The following is a 22,402-nucleotide window of genomic DNA, read 5'->3' on the forward strand; positions in this document are numbered from 1 at the left end:
AGATTTCTAACATTTCTTAAAATATCTTATTTTGTGTTCAACAGAAGTAGAATACTCATACAGGTTTGGAATCACTTGAGGGCAAGTACATTTTCAGGTTTGAATGAACTGTCCCTTGAAGGGAATCAAACCAATGCAGTTTGACTACATGGGCAACAGAAAATCTATCAGGACATGTGAATAAACCAAAAATAGGAAAAGACATGCGCTATAAGTGAATTGGGTAAACAAAATTATCTGTAGTGTATGAGTGTGTGTGAATCAGAGTGTGTATGGGTGTTTCCCAGTACTGGGTTGCAGCTGGAAGGGCATCCACTGCGTAAAACATATGCCAGAATAGTTGGTAGTTCCTTCGGCTGTGGCAACCCCTGATAATCAGGGATTAAGCCAAAGGAAAATAAATGAAATGAACTGAATCAAACTGACTAAAAATATGAAGTTAAACTTTGTATAAACAATTTAGTTGCCACCTTATTACCTTATTAAAATAACCTGAAGCAGCATACAAATATTTGTTGCCTTGACTTTTTGTCAACAACTTTGTTACACTTGAACAAAAGTTTTTCAGCTCAATTCATTACAGTTTACTATAAAAAAACTGAATTGGTTTAGATGCAACAAGCTGAAGTCATTTACACTATTGGCTTTGTTTTCAGTGTACAGTGTTGAATGTGTTTGTAATGTTCATTTTCACTGAATGCTCAGACTCTACACTTTGCCCTTAAAACAGGCTGAGGCCAAAGTTCACAGAGGAAAAAAGAGAGAGAGAGCGAGCAACAGAGTGAAGGAGGAGGGGATGAGGGAAAAGCAAGTAGCAAAAAAATCGCATTTCAAAGCAAAAGGACAACAGTTTTATAGAGCTAAAAGAGCAGCAGAAATTGAAGAAACCTGAAAGACAGAAAAAACGATGAAGACTATCGACTGAGACACAGGCGAACACCTTGGACGTTTGTTTGCCTTCTGCGAACGTCTGTTTAAGCGTGTTAGTTATTACTCAAGCAAAACCGTTGGACAAAGTGTGTCAATTCTAGTAGCAAAACAAAAACATCTGCTGAGGCACCTCCGAATCTAGAAGGATGGACGGAGGAGAGTCGAGGAGATCAGAAGGTAGCGGTCGGCTGTCAGCCCTACAGGAGCAGCTGGTGTGGTCTCTACTGGGTTCAGGACTGTCAAAAGAGTTACTCATCCAGGCCATGGGAGATCTAGAACGAGAACGGGCTTCATCTGGTGGCGAGAGGGCAGACCGGGCCGACTGTGAGAGCTCAGAGGAAGGAGAGATGGACAATCCACCTCCGATCTATCGAGAGCTGGAGAAACTGCCGCCTGAAGAGGCCGCAAGACAGAGAGCTCAAGTGGACCAGCTGCTACAGTAAGTCCTCAGCCTTCATCTGATAGACTTTCACTCTAAGCTTCATCTAAAACTTACAATCTAGTGGCTCTGATGTTGCTCCTCCATAAAATAAACATCCTCAAAATCCATTATGGTCTCATCCAAGGTTATACAAGTTCCTGGATAAACCTTAGGTGTTCTTTTCATTGGCTTCCTCTTCTGTCTTGTGCTCAGCTTTCCTACTGATGGGGTGAATATAAAGGAGGTTCCACCTTTTTTAGTTACTAATTACCTACCCTATTCATTATTCTCTGGCCATTTCTATCTTTTTAATAAATGAGCTACATCGACTGGTTAAAATTAACAGAGTGACACAGTGTCCATGGCACAGAGTGTGTGCGTGTGTGTGTTTGTGTACACATGACGGTGGTGATATTGTAAAGATAGTGCTGTTGTGAGGGAAGGTTTGCTTAGATTTTAATTAACTGTGTGGCTCTTCGAATTGATACAAATGTGTAATGTAGCTTATGTTAACATTAAGAGGGATTTGTATTGGTGAAATGTATTGTTGTTGGATGTGTTTGTGCATTTTTCAAAGCTTTGCAGGTTTGTATTGCATTTACAAGGGTTGTTTGGAATCCTTTTTACTGGACTTTGGTCCCTTGTCTCTTGCCTTATCTTACAGTGTAAACACTGCACTGCTCTCACTCCATCTTTATTATGCTACCATACACTCCCCCACCCCTTTTTCCCTCACACACACAAAGTATATATATATTAGTAGTTTTATATATATAGATTAAACTAAAATAAATTAAAATAATTAAAGATTCAAATTAAAGTTATATTAAATTTTAGAATATATGTTGTTGTTATTTATACCTATATAACAATTTTAACCTCTCATATTTTTCTAAGAATTTTTATGTATTTATGTACACTACCTGACAAAAAGTCTTGTCACCAAGTATTAGAAACAACAAATAATAACTTTTAGTTGATCATTTGGTATCAGAAGTGGCTTATAAAAAAGGCAAAAGTCATGGTGCAGTGGAAAAAGAATTAATATTGTGTTTGACTCACATGAGCTAGGAGGACTTCATCCATACATCTCTGCAATGACTTAAACACCTTATTAATAAAGTCTTCTGGAATGGCAAAGAAAGCGTTCCTGCAGGACTCCCTGAGTTCATCAAGATTCTTAGAATTATCATCAATGCCTACTCCATTTTACCTCAGACATGCTTCATAATGCTCATGTCTGGTGACTGGGTTGGCCAATCCTTGAGCACCTTGACTTTCTTTGCTTTCACAAACTTTGACTTGAGACTGAAGTATAAGAAGGAGTGATATCCTGCTGAAGAATTTGCCCTCTCCTGTGCTTTGTAATGTAATGGGCAGAACAAATGTCTTGATACCTCAGGCTGTTGATGTTGCCAACCACTCTGCAGATCTCTCACACGCCCCTATACTGAAAGTAACCCCAAACTACGATTTATCCTTCACCAAACTTGACTGACTTCTGTGAGATTTTTGGGTCCATTCGGGTTCCAATAGGTCTTCTGCAGTATTTGTAATGATTAGGATGCAGTTCAACAAATGATTCATCAGAAAAATCTACCTTCTAACACTTTTCTAAATAATCAACTAGAAATCAAGTTATTATTTGTTGCTCTAATAAGTGGGATCGATGACAAGACTTTTGTCAGGTCGTGTATTTAGCCACTTAAATGAGTATGCAACCATTTTCACATTACATTTAAAGGGTTTGTGTATTAAAAATGCCCTATTTTGCACTAAAAATAAAATATGAATTTTAAAATTTTTAATATTCTGGAGAAATGCCATTCATTATCTATAATGTGAAACGTCACCCAGCTAGTCTATTGATTAAGTTATAAACTGGTCATACACGGTCAAATCTTTTACTTTGCAGTCTGTATCAATATTAATTGTTTCTTATACTTTTCATGTATTTACAGACTGTTGTATATTATATAATATATCTATTAATGCTCACCAAAGCTGTATTTATTTTTTTATTTATTCTGTAATAATATAGTGAAATATTATTCCAATTCAAAATAACTGTTTTTGAAGATATATAAAAAATTATTTATCACTGTTATGGCTAAGTTGAACTTTCAAAGGCTGTTATTCAGTCACCTAATCCCTTTATAGTTATTTCATATCTAATTTTTTGCTTATGAAACATTTTTTCTTATTATTATTATTATTAAAAAAGTTGGAAATAGTTGTGCTGCTTAATATTTCTACCATTTAAGCCATCCTTGCTGAATAAAAGCTATTAAGTAAATGACCTAACCTCAAACATTTGAACCATGAATAAAGAATTAATATGTATTGTAAATTTTATTTTATTATTAATATGATTATTATTATGATTATTTTTTAATAATAATATTACAGTTTAATTTATCATTTAAACATTGTGTCCCACTTTTTTGGAACTGTAAAAGTTGTTCAATTGTGTATTTGCAACCATAGTTATCATCAATAACATTTTATTGATGTCAATAATTTCAATATCTACAATTTATTCAACAGAGCTTTGCAATGTTATGTAATGTTCATTGGTTTTTACTGTTTCAAGATGACGGATGCGTCAACATGTTGGGAGCAGTCACATGTGGAATTCACATATCCAATATACGGCTAAAATAAATATAGCATGCTTCACAAGTACATAATACACATTTAAAACTCAAACACTTGAAATGTTCCCAGTAATAACCATTATGCATTTTTTTATAAACAATTGATTGCAAATATTCAAGCATATTATGGTGTATTAATGTGTGTTAGAGAGGATCCTTGGCACGTGGCTAAAATGGTGAAGAGCTACATGCAGCAGCACAACCTTCCCCAGAGAGAGGTGGTGGAGTCCACTGGTCTCAACCAATCGCATCTGTCGCAGCACCTCAACAAAGGCACACCCATGAAGAACCAGAAACGTGCCGCTCTCTACAGCTGGTACACCAAGAAGCAGGCAGAGATCAGTCAGCGTGAGTATAACCATACCCCATTTCTCTTATACTCAACACCAATACTGACGACAGTAAAATTCAATGAAATAAACATTTAACATTTATATAATTGACAAAGGAAATATTTACAGTGTTTTCACTGACAGAAGCTGCTTTTCCACTGTGTGGTACAGTACAAGTTGGCATGGCCTGGCTCAGTTTGCATTTCCTTTGCAGCCTAGTATTATATGGCCACAGCCATATCACCCTGCACCCCAAGACCTGTTACTCACTGAAGCTAAGCAGGGCTGATCCTGGTCAATACCTGGATGGGTTTCCACATGGGAACACTAGGTTGCTGTTGGAAGTGGTATTAGTGAGGCCAGCAGGGGGCGCTCTACCTGTGGTCTGCATGAGTCCTAATGCCCGAGTAAAGTGAAGGAGACACCATACTGTCATTGAGTGTTGTCTCTTGGATGAGGGGTTAAATCGAGGTCTTGACCTCAAAGAGAGGGGTGTAACCCTGGTGTCCTGGTCAAATCGACCCTTAACCATCATGGCCTCCCAATTATCCCTATCAACCGAGTTGGCTGTATCACTGTCTCTCCACTCCACCTATAGCTGGTGTGTGGTGAGAGCACTGGCACCGTTGTCCTGTGGCAGCCGTTGCACCATCCAAGTGGATGCAACCCCACTGGTTGTGGTTTGGAGAGACCCCCCTCGAGATTGTGAAGGTACACTTTAGGTGTATAGCCATACACTATAAATGCGCTATATAAACACAAACATTACATTACTGTTTAAAGTGGGTGGGATGCCATGACTTACTGTGGCTTTCACCTTGGTTACCATGAGCCATGTTTCCATCCATTTATTTTTATGGACATTTTGGAATATCGCAATAAAATGCTTAATGAAAATGCTAAGGTCTGCAAATATCTGTGGAATGACGTTCCGGGATCAAGAAATGACCCAGTGACATGTCTAGCACAATGACTGTAAAAAATATGGACGACGCGACAGCCCCTTTTCCCATTGAACGCCTTGAGGGCAAAACGCCTGCTTGACGGGCACAAACTGTCGCAAAAGACTGCTGAAATTGGAGTCTTGACATGCGCAGAAGGACTGTCTGATGGAGCCAGAGGAGGAGCCACGAAAATGAGCAGAGTCGAGCTTCCAACCACTTTATGTAAAATCAACCACGCCCCCCGAACTGCTCAGCATGCGTTTGCTGTCATATCACACAAATGGATGTAATAATGTTAACAAATATGAGGGTTTTATATATTCAATCGCGCCAGCTCCGGGCCGCAGCGCATAACCTACTCGTGGCGTCCCGGGCTGATTCCGGCTCGCATGCGGCAGCGCTGGCTCAGTTGGCCGCCACATCTGGCTCGATTGACTCGGGCTGGAATCGGGCAGTGAGTCCAGGCATCCGGAGTAGGTCCAGCAGAGGTAGTCAGTCTGAGCTCTGAGGGGTAAGTCTCCGGCAGGCGAGAATCTAGCCGGAACTGGCCCGAGTATATTTTGCTATCTGGGTGGTTAGGCGTGTATCAGCAAACTAATAAAGCCCGAAAAAAGCCCTGACCTTAGCGAATAAACAGTGTTCCACGAGGATCATGTATGTCAGAAACTATAGTTTACTGCTGAACTCATTTTGTCATGGTAAAATAACAAAGAAATCGAATTATAACACTTCAGTCTCCTGCCGAAGCTCAGACGGTCTGCTTTGAGAAACTGTCAATCACAGCTGTCAATCACGATGACACGCCCAGCATTAAATTACTGCTAAAAACAAACTGTTTACAAAAATGAAGATCTGCACCTAATCAGCACAATAACCAGTGCCTTAATTGACCTGAACCATCTTTCGGGACATTTTATTGCAAGAGTAATAAATTTTTTTATTTGGGCTCAAGTCTCCTTCATTAACACGGAGGAGGCGGGCTTTATGACTTGTACTGAAGCCAGCCCCCAGGGGGCGATCTAACGGCCGAGACCTTCACTCAAACGCAGGCTTGCGGCACACTTGGTCTAGCAATGCAAATTTAGGATGTGTGCAATGGGAGAGAATTAATGGTCAAAAAGTGGACTGACAATATTGGAAAATATCTTAAATGTTGATTATTTACTGTACTGATAATGACTTAATTGTGTTGGATGTATAATTTTCTGTATTGTACAGATATTCGAGCCATGTAACCACTAAGTGTTCAAATGAACTCCAGATGCAGATGAAGGAAAGCAAGTTTCCCAAAATGCATGGGTGCGGTGCACAATAGTGCAATTTTAAAAATAATAGCCATGTTAATGAAGACTTTAACATTTTTCCGTTTTACTTTTCGGATTTATGATTTTGTTGTTTATCTAAAGTTGTTTCGGCCATTCTAAAATCCCTCAGCTAATGTCCAATGTGTTTTGGTAATGAACTGTTTGGAGTTGCTGAGCTTCCAAAGAGAGTGGTCTCTTGCCTCCAAAAGCCACTGAAACATTTTACTATAACATTTTTTAAAATTGCTATACATAAGTTAAGGCTACTTGGCGTCTGCATAGAATTCTTCCAAAAGATGAAAATCAGCAAAAAATCCTGAGTAAATGTGTGCATGACCTAATTTTGCCCCTAGATTATCAGTATGCAGTTCAAATATCTGATGTGTAAGGTAAAATGCATTTACGCCACCTCAGAGCAGTATTAAATAGTCTGTCATACCAGCGGTGCCTCTATTCCACCTTTATATTAGAATGAATGGTTTTCTCTAACTGATCATTACAGAATTCACAAATGCCAGTCGAGGAGTCATGTCGGGTGAGGAACCCGGGGAAGATGTGAGAAAAGGACGGAGAAACAGATTTAAATGGGGTCCCGCCTCCCTGCAGATCCTGTTCCAGGCTTATGAACGACAGAAAAACCCCAGTAAGGAGGAAAGGGAGGGACTGGTGGAGGAGTGCAACAGGTAAGTCAACACAAGTGTTGAATGGGTACCATAACCTAAAGTGCCTCTGAGGTTTGGACAGGGATAATGGAGTGAAACAGTCCAAGAAAAAGAACCCCAACAAACCCAGGCTATAGGTGAACTATAAAAAAGTTGTTATGGTGGATGAAAGTTTGTTATTACCAATATCACCATTAACTTTCCGCACCAGTGTTTTTTAAAACTAACATTTATTTATTGTGGATGCATTACAAACAGCAAAGAGAGTATTACAGTAATCCAGCCAAGAGAACATTAAAGCATGATCTAGCTTTTTTCGCATCTGAGACAGGTAACATGCTTTTTAGCTTAGCAATATATGAAATATATAAAAATAATATATTATAATATTTAAATAAGGGCTGCACGGTGGCGCAGTGGGTAGCACGTTCGCCTCACAGCATTTGGTGTCTCTGTGTGGAGTTTGCATGTTCTCCCCGTGTTCTCGCGGGTTTTCATCTGGGTGCTCCGGTTTCCCACACAAGTCCAAAAACATGGTATGAATGAATATATAAAGTAATTAGATGAATGAGGTGTGAGGTAATTTCTCTTCTTTTGTAACTTCTGGTCTCAGATCTGAAACCCCGTACATGCAAGTGTTTTGGAGGAGTAGCTTTAGGACAGTGATTATCCAGTGTGGGCCATATCTTTAGCCTTAGTAACTGCTAGCCTCTATGAAATCATTTAAGCTACCTTTGATTATAAGGTGGCCAGAATTCTGAATTGGAAACCAGGGATGTTTTTTTTTTAAGTTTAACTATTAAAATATGATTGAAATCATAATTGTTATCATTTGGGAATTTTAAAATGACAATGATTTTGTATGTCAGATTTTTTAAAATCGATAAACCAAGTATTGTAGGAACAAATGAACAATGAATCACCTTTAAAAACCAGAAAAAATAACTTGAATCAAAGAATATAAAAACAAAATAAAATAAAAATCTTAAAATAAAAAAAATACTTATACTGTATTTACTTTAAAGTTTACTGTAACTTTTGAGTATTATCTCATATTTGTGCTTTTGGAAGTGGAGCTTAACTACGCCAAACCAAGTCAGTCAGGACTTGAATGCCAAGTGTTTAACTTCACTATACATCAAAATGATTTCTCATTTTGTCACGTCTTTAAATAGAATAAGAATTATTTTATAGTAGATTTAGCATTTGATATCAATGATATTTACATACAGAATATTTAAATATGAATTCAAATCACATCAAAAGATATTTATACATTAAGTAAAACTTTCCTCATTAAGACTTGCCCCATTAGTGGGAGACCTATTTGGATAAATTAACATTTGGTGATATTGCATGAAGAAATCAGTGTGTGCACACTAAAATACGTTACAATATTAAATGAAAGATACTTAAGCAGGGCAATTTCCCCATCTTACCCTGCCTGGATGTATGTGTTTCAGAGCGGAGTGTCTTCAGAGGGGAGTTTCTCCTTCTCAGCTGGCTGGCCTAGGCTCTAATCTGGTCACAGAGGTTCGGGTTTACAACTGGTTTGCAAATCGGCGTAAAGAGGAGGCATTTCGCCACAAACTGGCACTAGATGTGCCCTACAGCAGCCAATCAGCTGCCTCCACATGCCAGACACTGCCATCCAGTCCTTCACCAGGTATTCAAGCTCATACCCATCCATACACTATAAAAAGAAAAAAAATATTAATAATAAACAGATGTTTTTCATTTATTTAAAGTTATGAATTGCATTATGGGATCTCTGATCTCAGATCCATCGACTTTTGATGTTGAAAACTCAAAGTTACTTTTACTATCGTTTTAGTAGTTTGAAACAATATACTGTATAGGACATAACAGAAAAAGTACCGACAGTTTATTTACTGATTCGTTTCTGAATCAATTTACAACACCATTTCAGACAATATGACACTTCAAACTATTAAAAAAGACTTTATTGAACTTTTCAGCATCAAAAGTTTTCGAAGGAAAAGTCAAGGTCCCATAATGCAATTCAAAAGCATAAACACATACACAAAAAAAATGAATCACTAAATATAGAAAACTGTCAATACAGGGATCTGGTGACAGATGATTTGTCAGTTGCAGACAAAATTATTTACTTTTTTGAAGTTGACTTTTAGATTTAAAGAATTCTTCTTTCATCCTATAACTAATTTTTTCTTTTCTTTATAAACTGAAGGTCTGAAGTACAGTCAGACGGTGGTGTGTGAGAGTTTGGGCACCGTGAGAAGCTCTGGTGGTGAAGATAGAGGTGCCAGTGTTCGTTTAGCAAGTCCAGTCCAGCTTGAACCCAGTCACACACTCCTGGAGACACACCATCACAAACCAGTGAGATTGTGCTAACTATTATTTTATTTCATTTACTTTTTCAGTGATTATCATTAGTTTTATTTAGTTTTCACTCTTGATTTATTGTGAATTCTTTTATTTTATATCAGTTAATGAAATGGTTTTTGACAAATAGTTTTAGTCTTCACTTACTAAAATCACCATGGTAAGAATCATTGCTATCTCTGAACAATACTGTTTGCTTCCTGAATGAATCCACATCAAGATTAAGTTGAGTGAACAATGCAATGACCCATTCATAAAGCCTGTCACTGCATCCATTTCACCATGTTGTAGATTAAAACCGTGTGTGGCAAAAAAAATGATGCCTAAATTCTAAGACAAATATATATATTTTATACCAGGATAACATCATGGTGGGTACATCCAGATAACATACAAACTACACACATTAATACTTAAATAGAATGTATTTTGTTTGTAGTTATAAAGTAATTATTAATTTAAAAAAGTTTCTTTTGTGTTTTTCTTCTCTCAGGCATCTGTAGGAGGCTCTTTACCTCCTGTCAGCACTCTGACTTCCCTGCATGGCATGTCCGGATCCTCTGCTGGTGCTCCAGGGCTCTTCATACCAAGTGTCATGAGCCTGGGAGATTCCTCACTTCTCATTGGTGAAATACATACACAGATATTCTGGATTAGCAGAAGACATTGGATTAATTAGAATACTTATACATTTTTTTTTTTTTTTGCTGCAGGCTTGACATCCTCTCAACCCCAGACTGTCCCTATCATCAATAATGTAGGGGGAGGGTTTACCACCCTTCAGCCAATCTCCTTTCAGCAGCCACTTCATGCCTCACCTCAGCAGCCAATAGCACAGCAGCTTCAGAGTCACATTGCCCCAAGCTCCTTTATGGCCACAATGGCACAGTTACCATGTCACAGTAAGTAATTATAAGGGATAATTTACTACAAAATGAAAAGTCTGTCATCACTTACTCACGCTCATGTCATTCCAAACTTTTGTTTGTCTTTACATATTAGACATTTTTATTAAAACCTTAGATTTCTGTCCATCCATTAAAAATTGTTTCACAAATATCCCTGACTGCAGCTTCTAGTGCAGTGATGTTATCAATGCACTATGTCGTGCACATACAGCATGGCTGTATCTGATATCGCCCCTTATACCCTCAATTGTGATATTTGTGCGAGCAGCCATTTTAAAGGGGTCTGAAAACGGTGGATATTATGAAGTGCACTCAATCCCACAATGCACAGCAATAACAATTCTACAACCCATGTACACTCAACAGCTGAAAAATCCCCACAACGCACAGTGAGTTGAATGAATGAATTAGTTTACGAATATGACCACAAGTTTGCATCTAAAACACAACCCTATCTGTGTATAGCAGGGCTGTAAAACAGGCCGGTGTCCTGTAGATTTTAGCTCCAACATGCCTCAGCACACCTGCAAGGATGTTTAGCAAGCCTAGAAAGAGCTTGATTAGCTAGCACAGGTGTGTCTGATTGGGGTTGCAACCAAACTTTGCAGGACACCGGCCCTCCAGGATGGAGTTTGGACATGCCTGGTGTATAGTTTAAAAAAAAAAAACAGTATTTAGTTAAAGGTATACAGGACAGAAATCTAAAGTCTGTTTTTTTACTACTAAGTAGAAGTGTTAAATAAATAACTATCACAGGGTTTGACCAAGAAATCTAAAATCTATGTCTTAACGATTTAACAAATGAACCACAAACAAAATGGCTTTTCACTCACTTGTTTCATTCACCCCTTCAAGTGGACTATATTAGTGAAGGTGTTTAGTGGCAATTTCACATAGAGCACGTGTTTAAGCCACACATTCGCAAAAAAAGACGTCCATTAAGTAGTGGACATTGTCATGTGCATGCTCACTGTGATGGTTAGGTTTAGGGGGATAAGCGTTGACATTAATAACTGTGAAGTGAAGGTTTAGATTTGGGGCAGGTGTAAAATTTGTTTGTGTACAAATATAAAAATAGGAATACTTCTAAAGAAGTGGACTTAGCTTTAATTCTGATTAAAACTTTGTGTTTTAGTGTACAGCAAGGCAGATTTGAGCTCTTACCCTTCCTCCAGTCTCCTGTCTCAGGCTATGGTGATCGCAGACAGCAGTAGCATCGGGACACTGACCAACCTCACAGCTGTTCGACAGGCATGAGCCAATCACAACTCATCACAAACACCCTGTTTTCATGCACAGGCTGAGCTCTTTACACTGGCCTTTAATCACAGTGTTTTACATGCTCAGACACTGGAGTTTTTATTTTATATCCTTAGTACAACTGACACTGAATCATTTTTTTTTTTACTTAGAACAAAATAAACAACGAACAATTTTGTTTTCATTAAACATCAGTAATAAATACTTTAATACATGTATTGTTTTTGATTGTTCATGTTAGTAGCTGAACTAATAAAACTTTACTGTAAACTTGTACAGTTGTCTCGGTATGGAAAAATAACATAAGACAACATTAATGAATAATCAGTAAGCAACACTGCCTTTAATCACCATTGCAAAAATATGCATGACTCTTGAATGATTCTTCTGACTTCTCTATTATTATTCTTTCATTATCAGATTCTCACCACAGATCCTGAGGGTCACACAGAATCTGCCATTGAAGAGGAGTCATTACATCTGCAGTCCACTTCACCTGAACCAGGTATACATGCTGTCCTAATACAGGGATAGCTCACCCTAAGAAGAAACATTTTCTGGTCATTTACTCAACCTCAATCTATGTTGTTGACTTTTCTTCTTCAGTAGAACATAAAGCAGATTTTAGGCAAATTAAGGTCATTTGTGATTCATAAAATGCAAAAGTCAGGTGCTACGTTAAATAAACAAAACTAAATGAATGCCTGCGGATCCTGAAAATACCATGAGTACCTGTATAGTACTCAATCTACCAAACTATCAGACTGTGAAAGAAACTGAACATTTAAAGTACATTATTAGACATTATTGCATTGCATTTACATTATTAAGTGATGTTTTATAAACTTATTTTGAGAGTAGCACATGCAGGGGATTGATCATGACTGGTCTTGCATTAACAATCACATGATCAACCAATCTGCTGGAATTCCGACTCACACAAATATTCTAAATTGCCTTACTTTAGTCTTCTTTGATTTTGAAGAATCCCTCCTCCATCCCCTCTTACTTCCTAGCTAAGACAGGGAACTCGACCTAAGCTCGAACTCTTTTCTCTCCTGATTAAGGGGGGAGCCCCAGGCTCCTCCAAGCTTAGGGCTGTCTCCCAGGACATCATGCCAAATCTGCATTTATCTTATCAAGCATCAGCTAAGTGTGAACTCTTGTATTTAAATCCTCAAGAGTTCAAAAAGTCCATGTTTTTTTTTTTGTTTTTTTTTTTCAGTTTGCTAGCACACATTAAGTGTTATAAAGGAACAATGTGTAAATGATTTTGTTAAAACATCCAAAAACCACTAGAACAGTGCTTTATGTAACATTGGACTACCAATAAGAAACATCGATTTACCTCCCTATACTGTATATTATGACACTGTCACTTTATCATAATTATCATGTTTACAAGCCTATTTGCACTATATACTGTTCTAAATCTGCACAACTCTGGCTTGCACTCATTGTCATATGCCCTTAATGTATAATTTTATTGTTACAAATTTTTATTTTTATTCTTTGTTTATTTTTTTAGATAACATATTATGTATAATTGTAACTATTGTAAATTTTTTCTAAAACTCCTACTTTTTGTATTAATATTATATGTAAGGCACTTAGGGTCTGAGAGTAGCGTAATTTCGATTCACTATGTCCTGTACATGTGGTTGAATTGACAATAAAGCTGACTTTGAAATCGATAGAATTTCCTGACCCATGTACTTGCATTATCCCAGATATTTTAAAAAATGTTCAAATCAAGAGAACTAGTGACATGGACTGTGTCCTGTGTTGCCATGCTAATGACATCACACATCCTCGATAGATGTGCAGAGCAGCATTATAACAGAACCGTATGTATTTATTATGACAAAACAGCACTGCTGCTTCTATATGCAATCACAATCGGGAAAAACCAGAAGTGGTCAACTGTAGCATAATAAAACCTTTACTGCTTTCGTGGAGCATCATGCTTGTAATTTATAAATGTGCTTCATACTACCACGATAAGAAGTTCTGAATAACTTTGCTCATCCACAAAAATTACTTCAGCAGAGTCCTGTAGGATCAATTAATGAAGACAACTGCCAGTATTGCACAATGACCGCATTATCATGTTTGTTGTGAATACATGATCTCTAGTGGTAAAAATTACACACTTCACCTTAAGTGGTTAGCCACAACCATATAGTCACACGCTTGCTGTGCATGAAAAATGAGAGTGCAAAATCAAAAGCCCTTCCCCCTATTTAATATTCAGTTTTACTTGAAAGTGTCATCATGCTAAACTATATTTCCAAGACAGCACAACTGCTCCAACCTCTTTTGTTTTTTTAATAACAGACTCAATGTTCACCTAATCCAGACATTGATTTTGTTTTGCCTGATTTTTTTTTTTATCTCAAAGTGCCAGCAGCCATTGACTTGCATTTTAGGGATCCCCACCTACCACAGTTTCCACTAGAAATCTCCTTTAATGTTCTACTGAAGAAAAAATCACCTTCATCTTAGATAATATAAAGGGGAGTAAATTAACTGCAAATTTCAGATGTTTCTATATAAAACTGCAACCTATCTCTGATTTTCCTCAAACCTCTAGGGTCTTCAGGCAGTTTGGATCTTTATCCTCAGAGCCAGACAAGTGAAACCCATTCTTCACATCTCCAGCTCTCCTCTCCAGCAGGAGACATTGATCCTTACATTCCTGCACAGATGGTCTCCACTGCACAATAGACTCAATAAAAAACAAAAACTCCTCCAAAAGCTGTGGAGATATGCAGAAGAAAACATTTCAAAAATACAATTTTCAAAGCAACAATATGTGCAAAAAAATATCATACTTAAACACAGAAACAAACATTGCTACCTGCTGCCTAGCTATGCTAATAATGAGTTGTTTTTAATATATTTCACAGAAAGACAAGTTTAAATTTTAAATTGTTTGTTTTTCTCTGTGTAACATGTAAATAGGTAATGTTTTAAAATGCCTGGCTGTAATACAGAGTAGTGTTTTTACCCATTAGGCTTCTATAATGCTAAAAAATAAGTCTAGAAAGTAATTTCTGGTAAAATGGAAAAATAAACTTTATTGATGATTTTAAGGAAATTCTGCAAGACTGAAACACAAGAAAAAACCTTTGGTGCAAAAACATACTGGGTATTACTATGCACCTTTTAGGAGTAAATACTGTTTAAAGTGGCATTGAATGAAAACAGATCAGGTTTCTGTTATTCTATAACATACATTACAAACCTAAAATACAAACATCCAGAACGGCATTAACAGATTAACTAATTATTATAAAAATGAAGTTTTTCATTCATCTTTTTTGATGTCCTCCTCCAACTTTTTCCTTTTCTTTTTCTTCTTCTTCTTCTTCTTTTTCAATCTCTCTCCAGCAGTTGTTTGCTCTTGGTTTCCTTCTACGTTAGACTGTTTCTCTGTCTGATGATTCACTTTGTCCTGACTTTCCTCACTGGAGGTTTTTCTTTTCTTCTTTTTCTTCATCTTTGTCACTGTGTCCTCGGTCTCTTCTTTTGTGCTCTTCTCCTCTGTTTTCTCTGAGAGGTTTTGGGCTACAGGTCCGAGAATGTCAGATAGAGACACAGCAGCTTCTCGAAACCTCATCTCCATCTCACTGTCACTGTCACTGCAGAAACACAAAAAACAGATGATTTTAACAGAAAACAGATGCTCTGTTATGCAAAATGTAAATAAACAGGAGTTGCACTAAACTTTTTTCATCTATCATTGGAACTTTATCAGAGCAAAAAGGCTTCGTTAACAAGAAAAAAATGTGATCTTTAGACTGAATTTCAATCCTGCTGCTACTTTGTGAACTCATGTGAGTGACAGATTGTTTTTTTTTTTAATAATGAGAAAACGAATAAATTTTTTCACAATAATTTTACATTTAACTACTAATAAGCTTGTGTAAGAATTCAATGGGCATTTCAGCTAAAAATGTCCATAATGTATATCTCTTTAAGCATTTTTATTTAGAAATTTCACAATGTCTGAAACGACCATCTGACCATTGCACTGAGAATAGTTTAGAAAGCCTGTCCAGGCTTATTGAAGTATAACCATTTGATTAAACAATCAAAATGGAACTAAAATGTACAATGATTGATTCTGTCATTAACAGCGAAGACTGTGCTACTCAATAATTTTTGATCATACAGACAAAAATAAGAATATTTCACTTTTATTTAAAAAAACAGTTTGACTATAATATGAGAATTTTCTTTTCATCAAACTTTTAGTGTAGGGAAGGGGTGTGGGCAGGGATCCAACGCAGTGTGTGTCTGTTTACTATTTTTGCTATTTAAACATGGCGCCTGTCAATCAGCTTGGTTGGTAAGGAAAATCACACTTATATGTCACGTTGCGGTGGGATTTGGGTCCTATTTTAACCTCAGGAAATTTAAGAAATGAGACTTGTTGGGTTTTGACATTATGACAGTGGACACACTATATATACAGACAGCTCTGTCTAAACAGCTTACAAAAGTTGATTTTCATCAGAGGTGCCCTTTAGAATAGCCCATAAGTGAACTGAACCAGTGTAACCCAGTAAAATCCAAAATCATGCAATTCATTCAAACACTGAATGTTCACGGCAAACATATATACTTTGTCCTTTGCAACGCGGGACGATAATCCAACTGTTCTCATGTTTGCATTGACTTTGATGCAACGAACTTGCAAAAATACTTAATTCCCTGTCTGATGTGAACCCAGCATAAAAGTTTCATTATGGTTGACTGTTGGTTCGACATGCCCTTTACATGCATCATAGGCTTCGTTCACACTGCCAGGCTTAGTGCTCAAATCAGATTTTTTTGCATGGCTGTTCACACTGCTCTTATAAATGTGGCCAATATCAGACTTGCACTGTAAACAGATACAGAGTCCTGTAAAAGGATAGAGTCCTAAACTGACCCGCATGTGCAAAAGTACAGATACAGACAGCGCAAAATATCTAATTATGCAAACGTGATACTGTATGAAGTAAGCACGTTGTCAGATCATGCTTATATGATTATTACCCTTTCCACAGACAACCGTGGTGTATTTCATGAACTGTAAATACTTGTTCTGCAACTACTAATGTGTATTTCGGCATTTGACATGTAAAATAAGTCCCTTGTGATTCAAAAAACTGATCATTTGTGATTTATGACAACTGCAGAGCACGTTTGTTTGACCACCAGTCGAGTGAACTCAAAGGGTTAATGAGCAGTCGAAGACTGAACTGTGAAGGCGGAGTTGGTTCATCTCTGTTTGCAGAGTTATTTCATTTTACTTTGTTATAAACAGCAGACACGTACAGAAGGGTGTTTAGGTGCTCAAGCACCTGCCCTTTTTTCTCACAGAGAGAAAGTTCTGCATTCTTTGCACACGGATCCTCTATCCGCAACACGCAAGATCGTGAAGCTCTTCGGCTTTGCGAATAACCCGTGCCCAAATTATTAACAAGCATTAGTTTTGCCTCCAATATTTTTTCAAAATGAACAACCAACTTTCTGTGTTAAAGTAATTGCCATGTGTGCTATTCTACTGTGCTGCTGAGGAGTAGAGGATGTTTGCGCATGCTGCTCAAAGATTATGTAAAAGTCACATGAAATCAGACATAACTGTTCACACTGCGGTCGCATTGCAAAACATCAGATCTGTCTGATTTAAGACTACATATGAAAGTGGCACAGATCTGACCAAAAAAGATCAGATTCCATGCGGTTTGGGCTGTTCACACTATCATTACCTGAGTCGCATGTGGGCAAAAAAATCTGATTTGGGCCACATTTGACTGCAGTATGAACAAAGGCATAGAGCAGGGGTGTCAAACTCAATCCTTGGAGGGCCGAAGCCCTGCACAGTTTAGTTCCAACCCTGCTCCAACACACTTACCTGTAGGTTTCAAACAAGCCTGAAGGACTCAATTAGTTTGATCAGGTGCGTTTAATTAGGGTTGGAACTAAACTGTGCAGAGCTGCGGCCCTTTTGGAACTGAGTTTGACACCTGTGGCATAGAGTGTTTTTATGTGGACGGAGATTTTTTTTTTAATTTAGAGTGAGAAAAACTATTTATAAAAAAATATCCATGTATATGTAGACATAGCCTGAGTTTTGTTAATTTATTAATTTACGAAAATTATTCAAATTACTCAAGAACAATCTATTACTAGTGCTTACTCGTTTTACTACGAATTATGAGTGTGTGCAAGAGTGTTTGCATGTGTTAATAAGCAAGTGTAGGACTCACCTGGAGCTGGGAACTGGCCTCCTTTTTGGAGGTGGAGGAGGTGATTGCTCCATCCATTTACCAGGAGTAGATGAGGAGAAAAGACGGAAACCTTTAAAACATGACGGAAAACATGCAGCGTTATTAAATCCAGATGATAAGTAAAGGCATATGTGGATATAATTAATATTTTGTGTATTCAATCTTTTTAGGGGTGGCACAGTGTCTCAGTTGTTAGCACTGTCGCCTCACAGCAAGAAGGTGGCTAGTTCGAGTCCCAGCTGGACCAATTTGCATTTTGCATGTTCTCTCTGTATTCGCATGGGTTTCCTCTGGGTGCTTCAGTTTCCCCCACAAGACCAAAGGCATGCACTATAGGTGAATTGGATGAACTAAATTGGCTGTGGTGTATGTGTGTAAATGAGTGTGTGTATGGGTGTTTCCCAGTACTGGGTTGCATCTGGAAGGGCATCCACTGTGTAAAAACATATGCTGAAATAGTTGGTGGTTTGTTCCGCTGTGGCAACCTCTGACAAAGACTAAATTGAAGGAAACTGAATTAATGAAGAAAATAATTAATCTCTTTAAATTGGTTTAAGAATGTTATGCAGATGTCCATTCATTAATTCATTTTCTTTTCGGCTTAGTCACTTTATTAATCAGGAGTCGCCGTCAGTGGAATGAACTGCCAACTTATCCAGCAAGTTTTGACGCAGCGGATGCCCTTCCAGCCGCAACCCATCTCTGGGAAACATCCACACACAATCATTAACACACAATCATTAACACACACACTCTCACACACACACACACTCACTCGCTCGCTCGCTCGCACGCACGCACGCACGTTCGCACGCACGCACGCATACACACACACACACACACACACACACACACACACACACACACACACACACACACACAATTTAGCCAACCCAATTCACCTGTACTGCATGTCTTTGGACTGTGGGGAAAACCGGAGCACCCCGAGGAAACCCACGCGAACGCAGGGAGAACATGTAAACTCCACACAGTAACGCCAACTGAGCCGAGGCTCGAACCAGCGACCTTCTTGCTGTAAGGCGACAGCACTACCTACTGCATAATACAAATAAATTAAAGCAAAATATTGCAAAAAAATAAAAAGAAAAAAAGAAAATTTCTACTAAATGTCCTTTTTTGTGTCTTTTGATTTTTCCTGTTTTATTTTTATTTGTATTAATAGTTATTTTATTTGTATTAATAGTTGTTAATTGTTATCGTAAGTTATTTTGTTAGATAAGCTCCAGATTTGGCTTCAGTACAGACTAATACTGATATAATATTATATAGCTTCTATTAAAAATATTAATTTAAAAGATAGATTTGTGAGGAGTGTACTTATATATGCTGAGCACTGTAATTTATTGTAGATAATGCTTCCACATCCCCTTTTTTCTGTAAATAGTTTTGGTATAAACGAGGTAAGAGAAGGTAAAAGGATATGTTGATCTGTTGTTGCCATGAAGAAACTTTAGTTTTTTTTTCTCTTTTCACTTATACATCTAGCAGATGTTGTGAATTGTATTTCTACAATAACAATAAAATAATGTTACACAAAGGTCCTTAAAACAAGTTTTGCCAAAAAAAAGATAATAAAAGTATCATTTTAAAAGTATCAAAAAGTATATACATTTTTTTTATTAATATATTTTTTCTACTTTTACTGACATGGATGCATTTAACAGCAGCATCATAACTAATTTGATGATATTAACCCTATAAATTGAAGTTTGTTTACATGACACTGTAGCTTGTGGGGAAAAACACAAGAGTAAATCTTTGTAGTAAAGCTAAGCAGTTTTTTATTGTTGTTATTATACTCTTGCATGAGTCAATGATTAGAAACAGTGCAAATATACAGTGTCTAAGGTAAATCCTTTTATCATTAACATTTAAACTCACTCAAAGCAACGCACAAAATCTTTTAGCTAAATTTATGCTATTTGAGTTAACACAAAATTACAAAAAATAAATTAATCACAAAATAAGGATGGACAAAAGTATCAATTTGGATTAATGCTTGTGTGCAAATGGTTTATCTTAGTTTTCAAATCCCTATTATCAGTTCGAAAATGTTCTTACCTTCTTCGTCTTCTCTGTTTTCAGACTGAGCAGGTTCAACAGTGTCAGAGCACACTTCAGAAATACACCTACATTTGAGTGTGTTTGTAAATGAGAGAGAGAGATTTAAGAACTGACAATCTCTTAAAATAAAATACCCAGATTAAGACTATTTTCGATTTATTTTGTTATTGATTATTAACGCTTGTCTCACCCATCCAAATAGGCTCCTAACTTTTTCGCAACATGGGATCTAAACTCTGGTGTTGTCCCGAGCTCATTCCCATCATGCTCATGCTTGGAAACATCAGCTCTGTGTAACAAAGACAATCAAAATATCACAAAATATTAAGTAACATTTGACCTTAAAGTGTTCATTCTTCATACAGCTAAAAAGATTTAAAAAGTAAACTCACCTATGACTTTGTCTACCATTGTTTTCTATTTGTGTGGGAGAAAAGCAGAACAGAGTTAATTTATATTTATACAATTTATACAAATATTAGACTGCGGTAAAGTTGAACACTGTCCGTATATTGTTTACCATGGTACCTTGAACATTATGTCTAAAATTGCATGTATATGACTTTAAAAGCAAGATTAACATGATTAAATTGACTGTTTATTGCAGGGATTACTTTTTGAAAATTATATTATTAAAGAGAAAGACTGAATGTGTGTCAATTAAGAAAAACTGCTTTACTGCAATGGAATATTTATGTACAATTACACAGCAATAGCCAGAAATACATTCTATAGGTCAAAATGATTAATTTGTCTGTCAGAAATCGATAAGAATAAGTAAAGATCAAGTTTTTTTTTTCATACTGTTAATATATCAAAACTAAATTTATGATTAGTATTTTGAGCTTTTTGCACCGTCAGATTTCAGATTTTCATGTAAGTTAACAATTAGTACCACATTTTATCCCATAAAAACTAATAAATAAAGCTTGTTTAATCATTTTTTTTATTCATAAATTATGACACTTGTTATGGCTGGTTTTATGGTCCAGGGTCACAAACTGTGAGCCACTATTTGTTTGACAAGAAGTTCCTTTAAAAACAAACTGGCAACATACCTTTTCCATTGATTTTGACATCCTCTGGTTTAAAGCTCCACACAGCCTCTTTCAGTCTTGCAGTGTTTTCATCTTCACTGCTGCTTTCAGACATATTTGAGGTTCAACTTTTAATAAACACATCGGTTTAACTTACTCAGGTAAGGTGAAGTAACTGCTATGTTACTGATTTAGATGTTTGACGTGACGATTATTAGCGGTTTGAAATAAGATTATTACAATACCTTTACACTTCAAACTCACACAATCAAATACAAGTCCACATCATGTTTCAGCGACTCGCACACATGCACTCAAAACGAAAAGGAATCGAAGAGGTTCCTACAAACATTTGGTGCTTTACTGCCCTCTGCTGTAATGGAGATAAAAATATTGCTTAGGCAAAGAAATATTGGCATGATGCAAAGTATTCAGCTTTTTATAAATGGATATTAAATTACCCGGTTATGTTTAACAATCAAATTTGGCCTGATATCAATAAGTTTTTAGTGCCTAATAAGATGAAAGAACTGTATTTTAAAATCCTTCATAATTACTACCTTGTAATTCCTTACTGTCTAAATTTAATACAAACAATTATTCGCAATGCACATATATTCTGTAATTCTAACCTGGAAACAATAACACATTTATTTTTAGCATACAATTTTTGTAGACATTTTTTGGACAGAAATATCTTGGCTTGTCTTCTCAACTTACAAAAACCTTTTTGATTTTAAGACAATTAATTTATTGTTTTTGATTTGGGAGTCAGGTTGTAAGGAAATGGACAATATGTTAAAATGTTTAACTCTTTGTGGCGTTTTCCATCATCACAAATGTAGAGTTATCAGTGTTTCCCTAATTTTAGAATTTAACTCTATTATGTCTGCCTATCGCAAAATAAGAGCTGTATATGTAACATTCCTAATAATCTAGGTAGGCTATAGTTTGAGATATTTGTGTTTTTATTTCTCCTGATGCATATTTATTTATTTTTATTCTGTTTTCCCAAAATGTCAGTTTTTTTTCATGTATTATTATTTTTTTCCCCTTATCCTTTCAATCATTGTTACTATGTCCAATAAACATGTATAATTTGTATTCAGGTCACACAATGTTAGCACAAATTAATGTTTTATGTATTCCCTGTTACATATGTTAATAAAAAAAGAAAAAAAAAAGGAAAATGATGCAAAGTATTTGCAATG

The 22,402-nt window shown here is 36.6% G+C and overlaps 2 protein-coding genes across 3 annotated transcripts; one reads left to right on the forward strand and one right to left on the reverse strand.

Moving 5' to 3' along the window:
- The first annotated feature begins 800 nt into the window (after positions 1-800).
- hnf1a (HNF1 homeobox a) lies at positions 801-15,514 on the forward strand. Of its 2 annotated transcripts, none has more exon segments than NM_170764.1 (10): positions 801-1,369; positions 4,157-4,356; positions 7,091-7,271; positions 8,714-8,916; positions 9,463-9,611; positions 10,111-10,243; positions 10,331-10,519; positions 11,661-11,776; positions 12,206-12,290; positions 14,379-15,514. In NM_170764.1, coding segments are annotated over 10 exon segments (1,683 nt in total). In that variant the 5' UTR covers positions 801-1,076; the 3' UTR covers positions 14,513-15,514.
- zgc:162025 lies at positions 14,839-21,553 on the reverse strand. Its single transcript, NM_001089426.2, is given in 6 exon segments — positions 14,839-15,429; positions 18,049-18,139; positions 20,152-20,219; positions 20,345-20,443; positions 20,547-20,571; positions 21,213-21,553. Coding segments are annotated over 6 exon segments (711 nt in total). The 5' UTR covers positions 21,307-21,553; the 3' UTR covers positions 14,839-15,095.
- Positions 21,554-22,402: the final 849 nt, after the last annotated feature.

The sequence above is a fragment of the Danio rerio genome, chromosome 8 (assembly GCF_052040795.2).
Source record: "Danio rerio strain M-AB ecotype USA chromosome 8, GRCz13ab, whole genome shotgun sequence".
Classification (NCBI taxonomy): domain Eukaryota; kingdom Metazoa; phylum Chordata; class Actinopteri; order Cypriniformes; family Danionidae; genus Danio; species Danio rerio.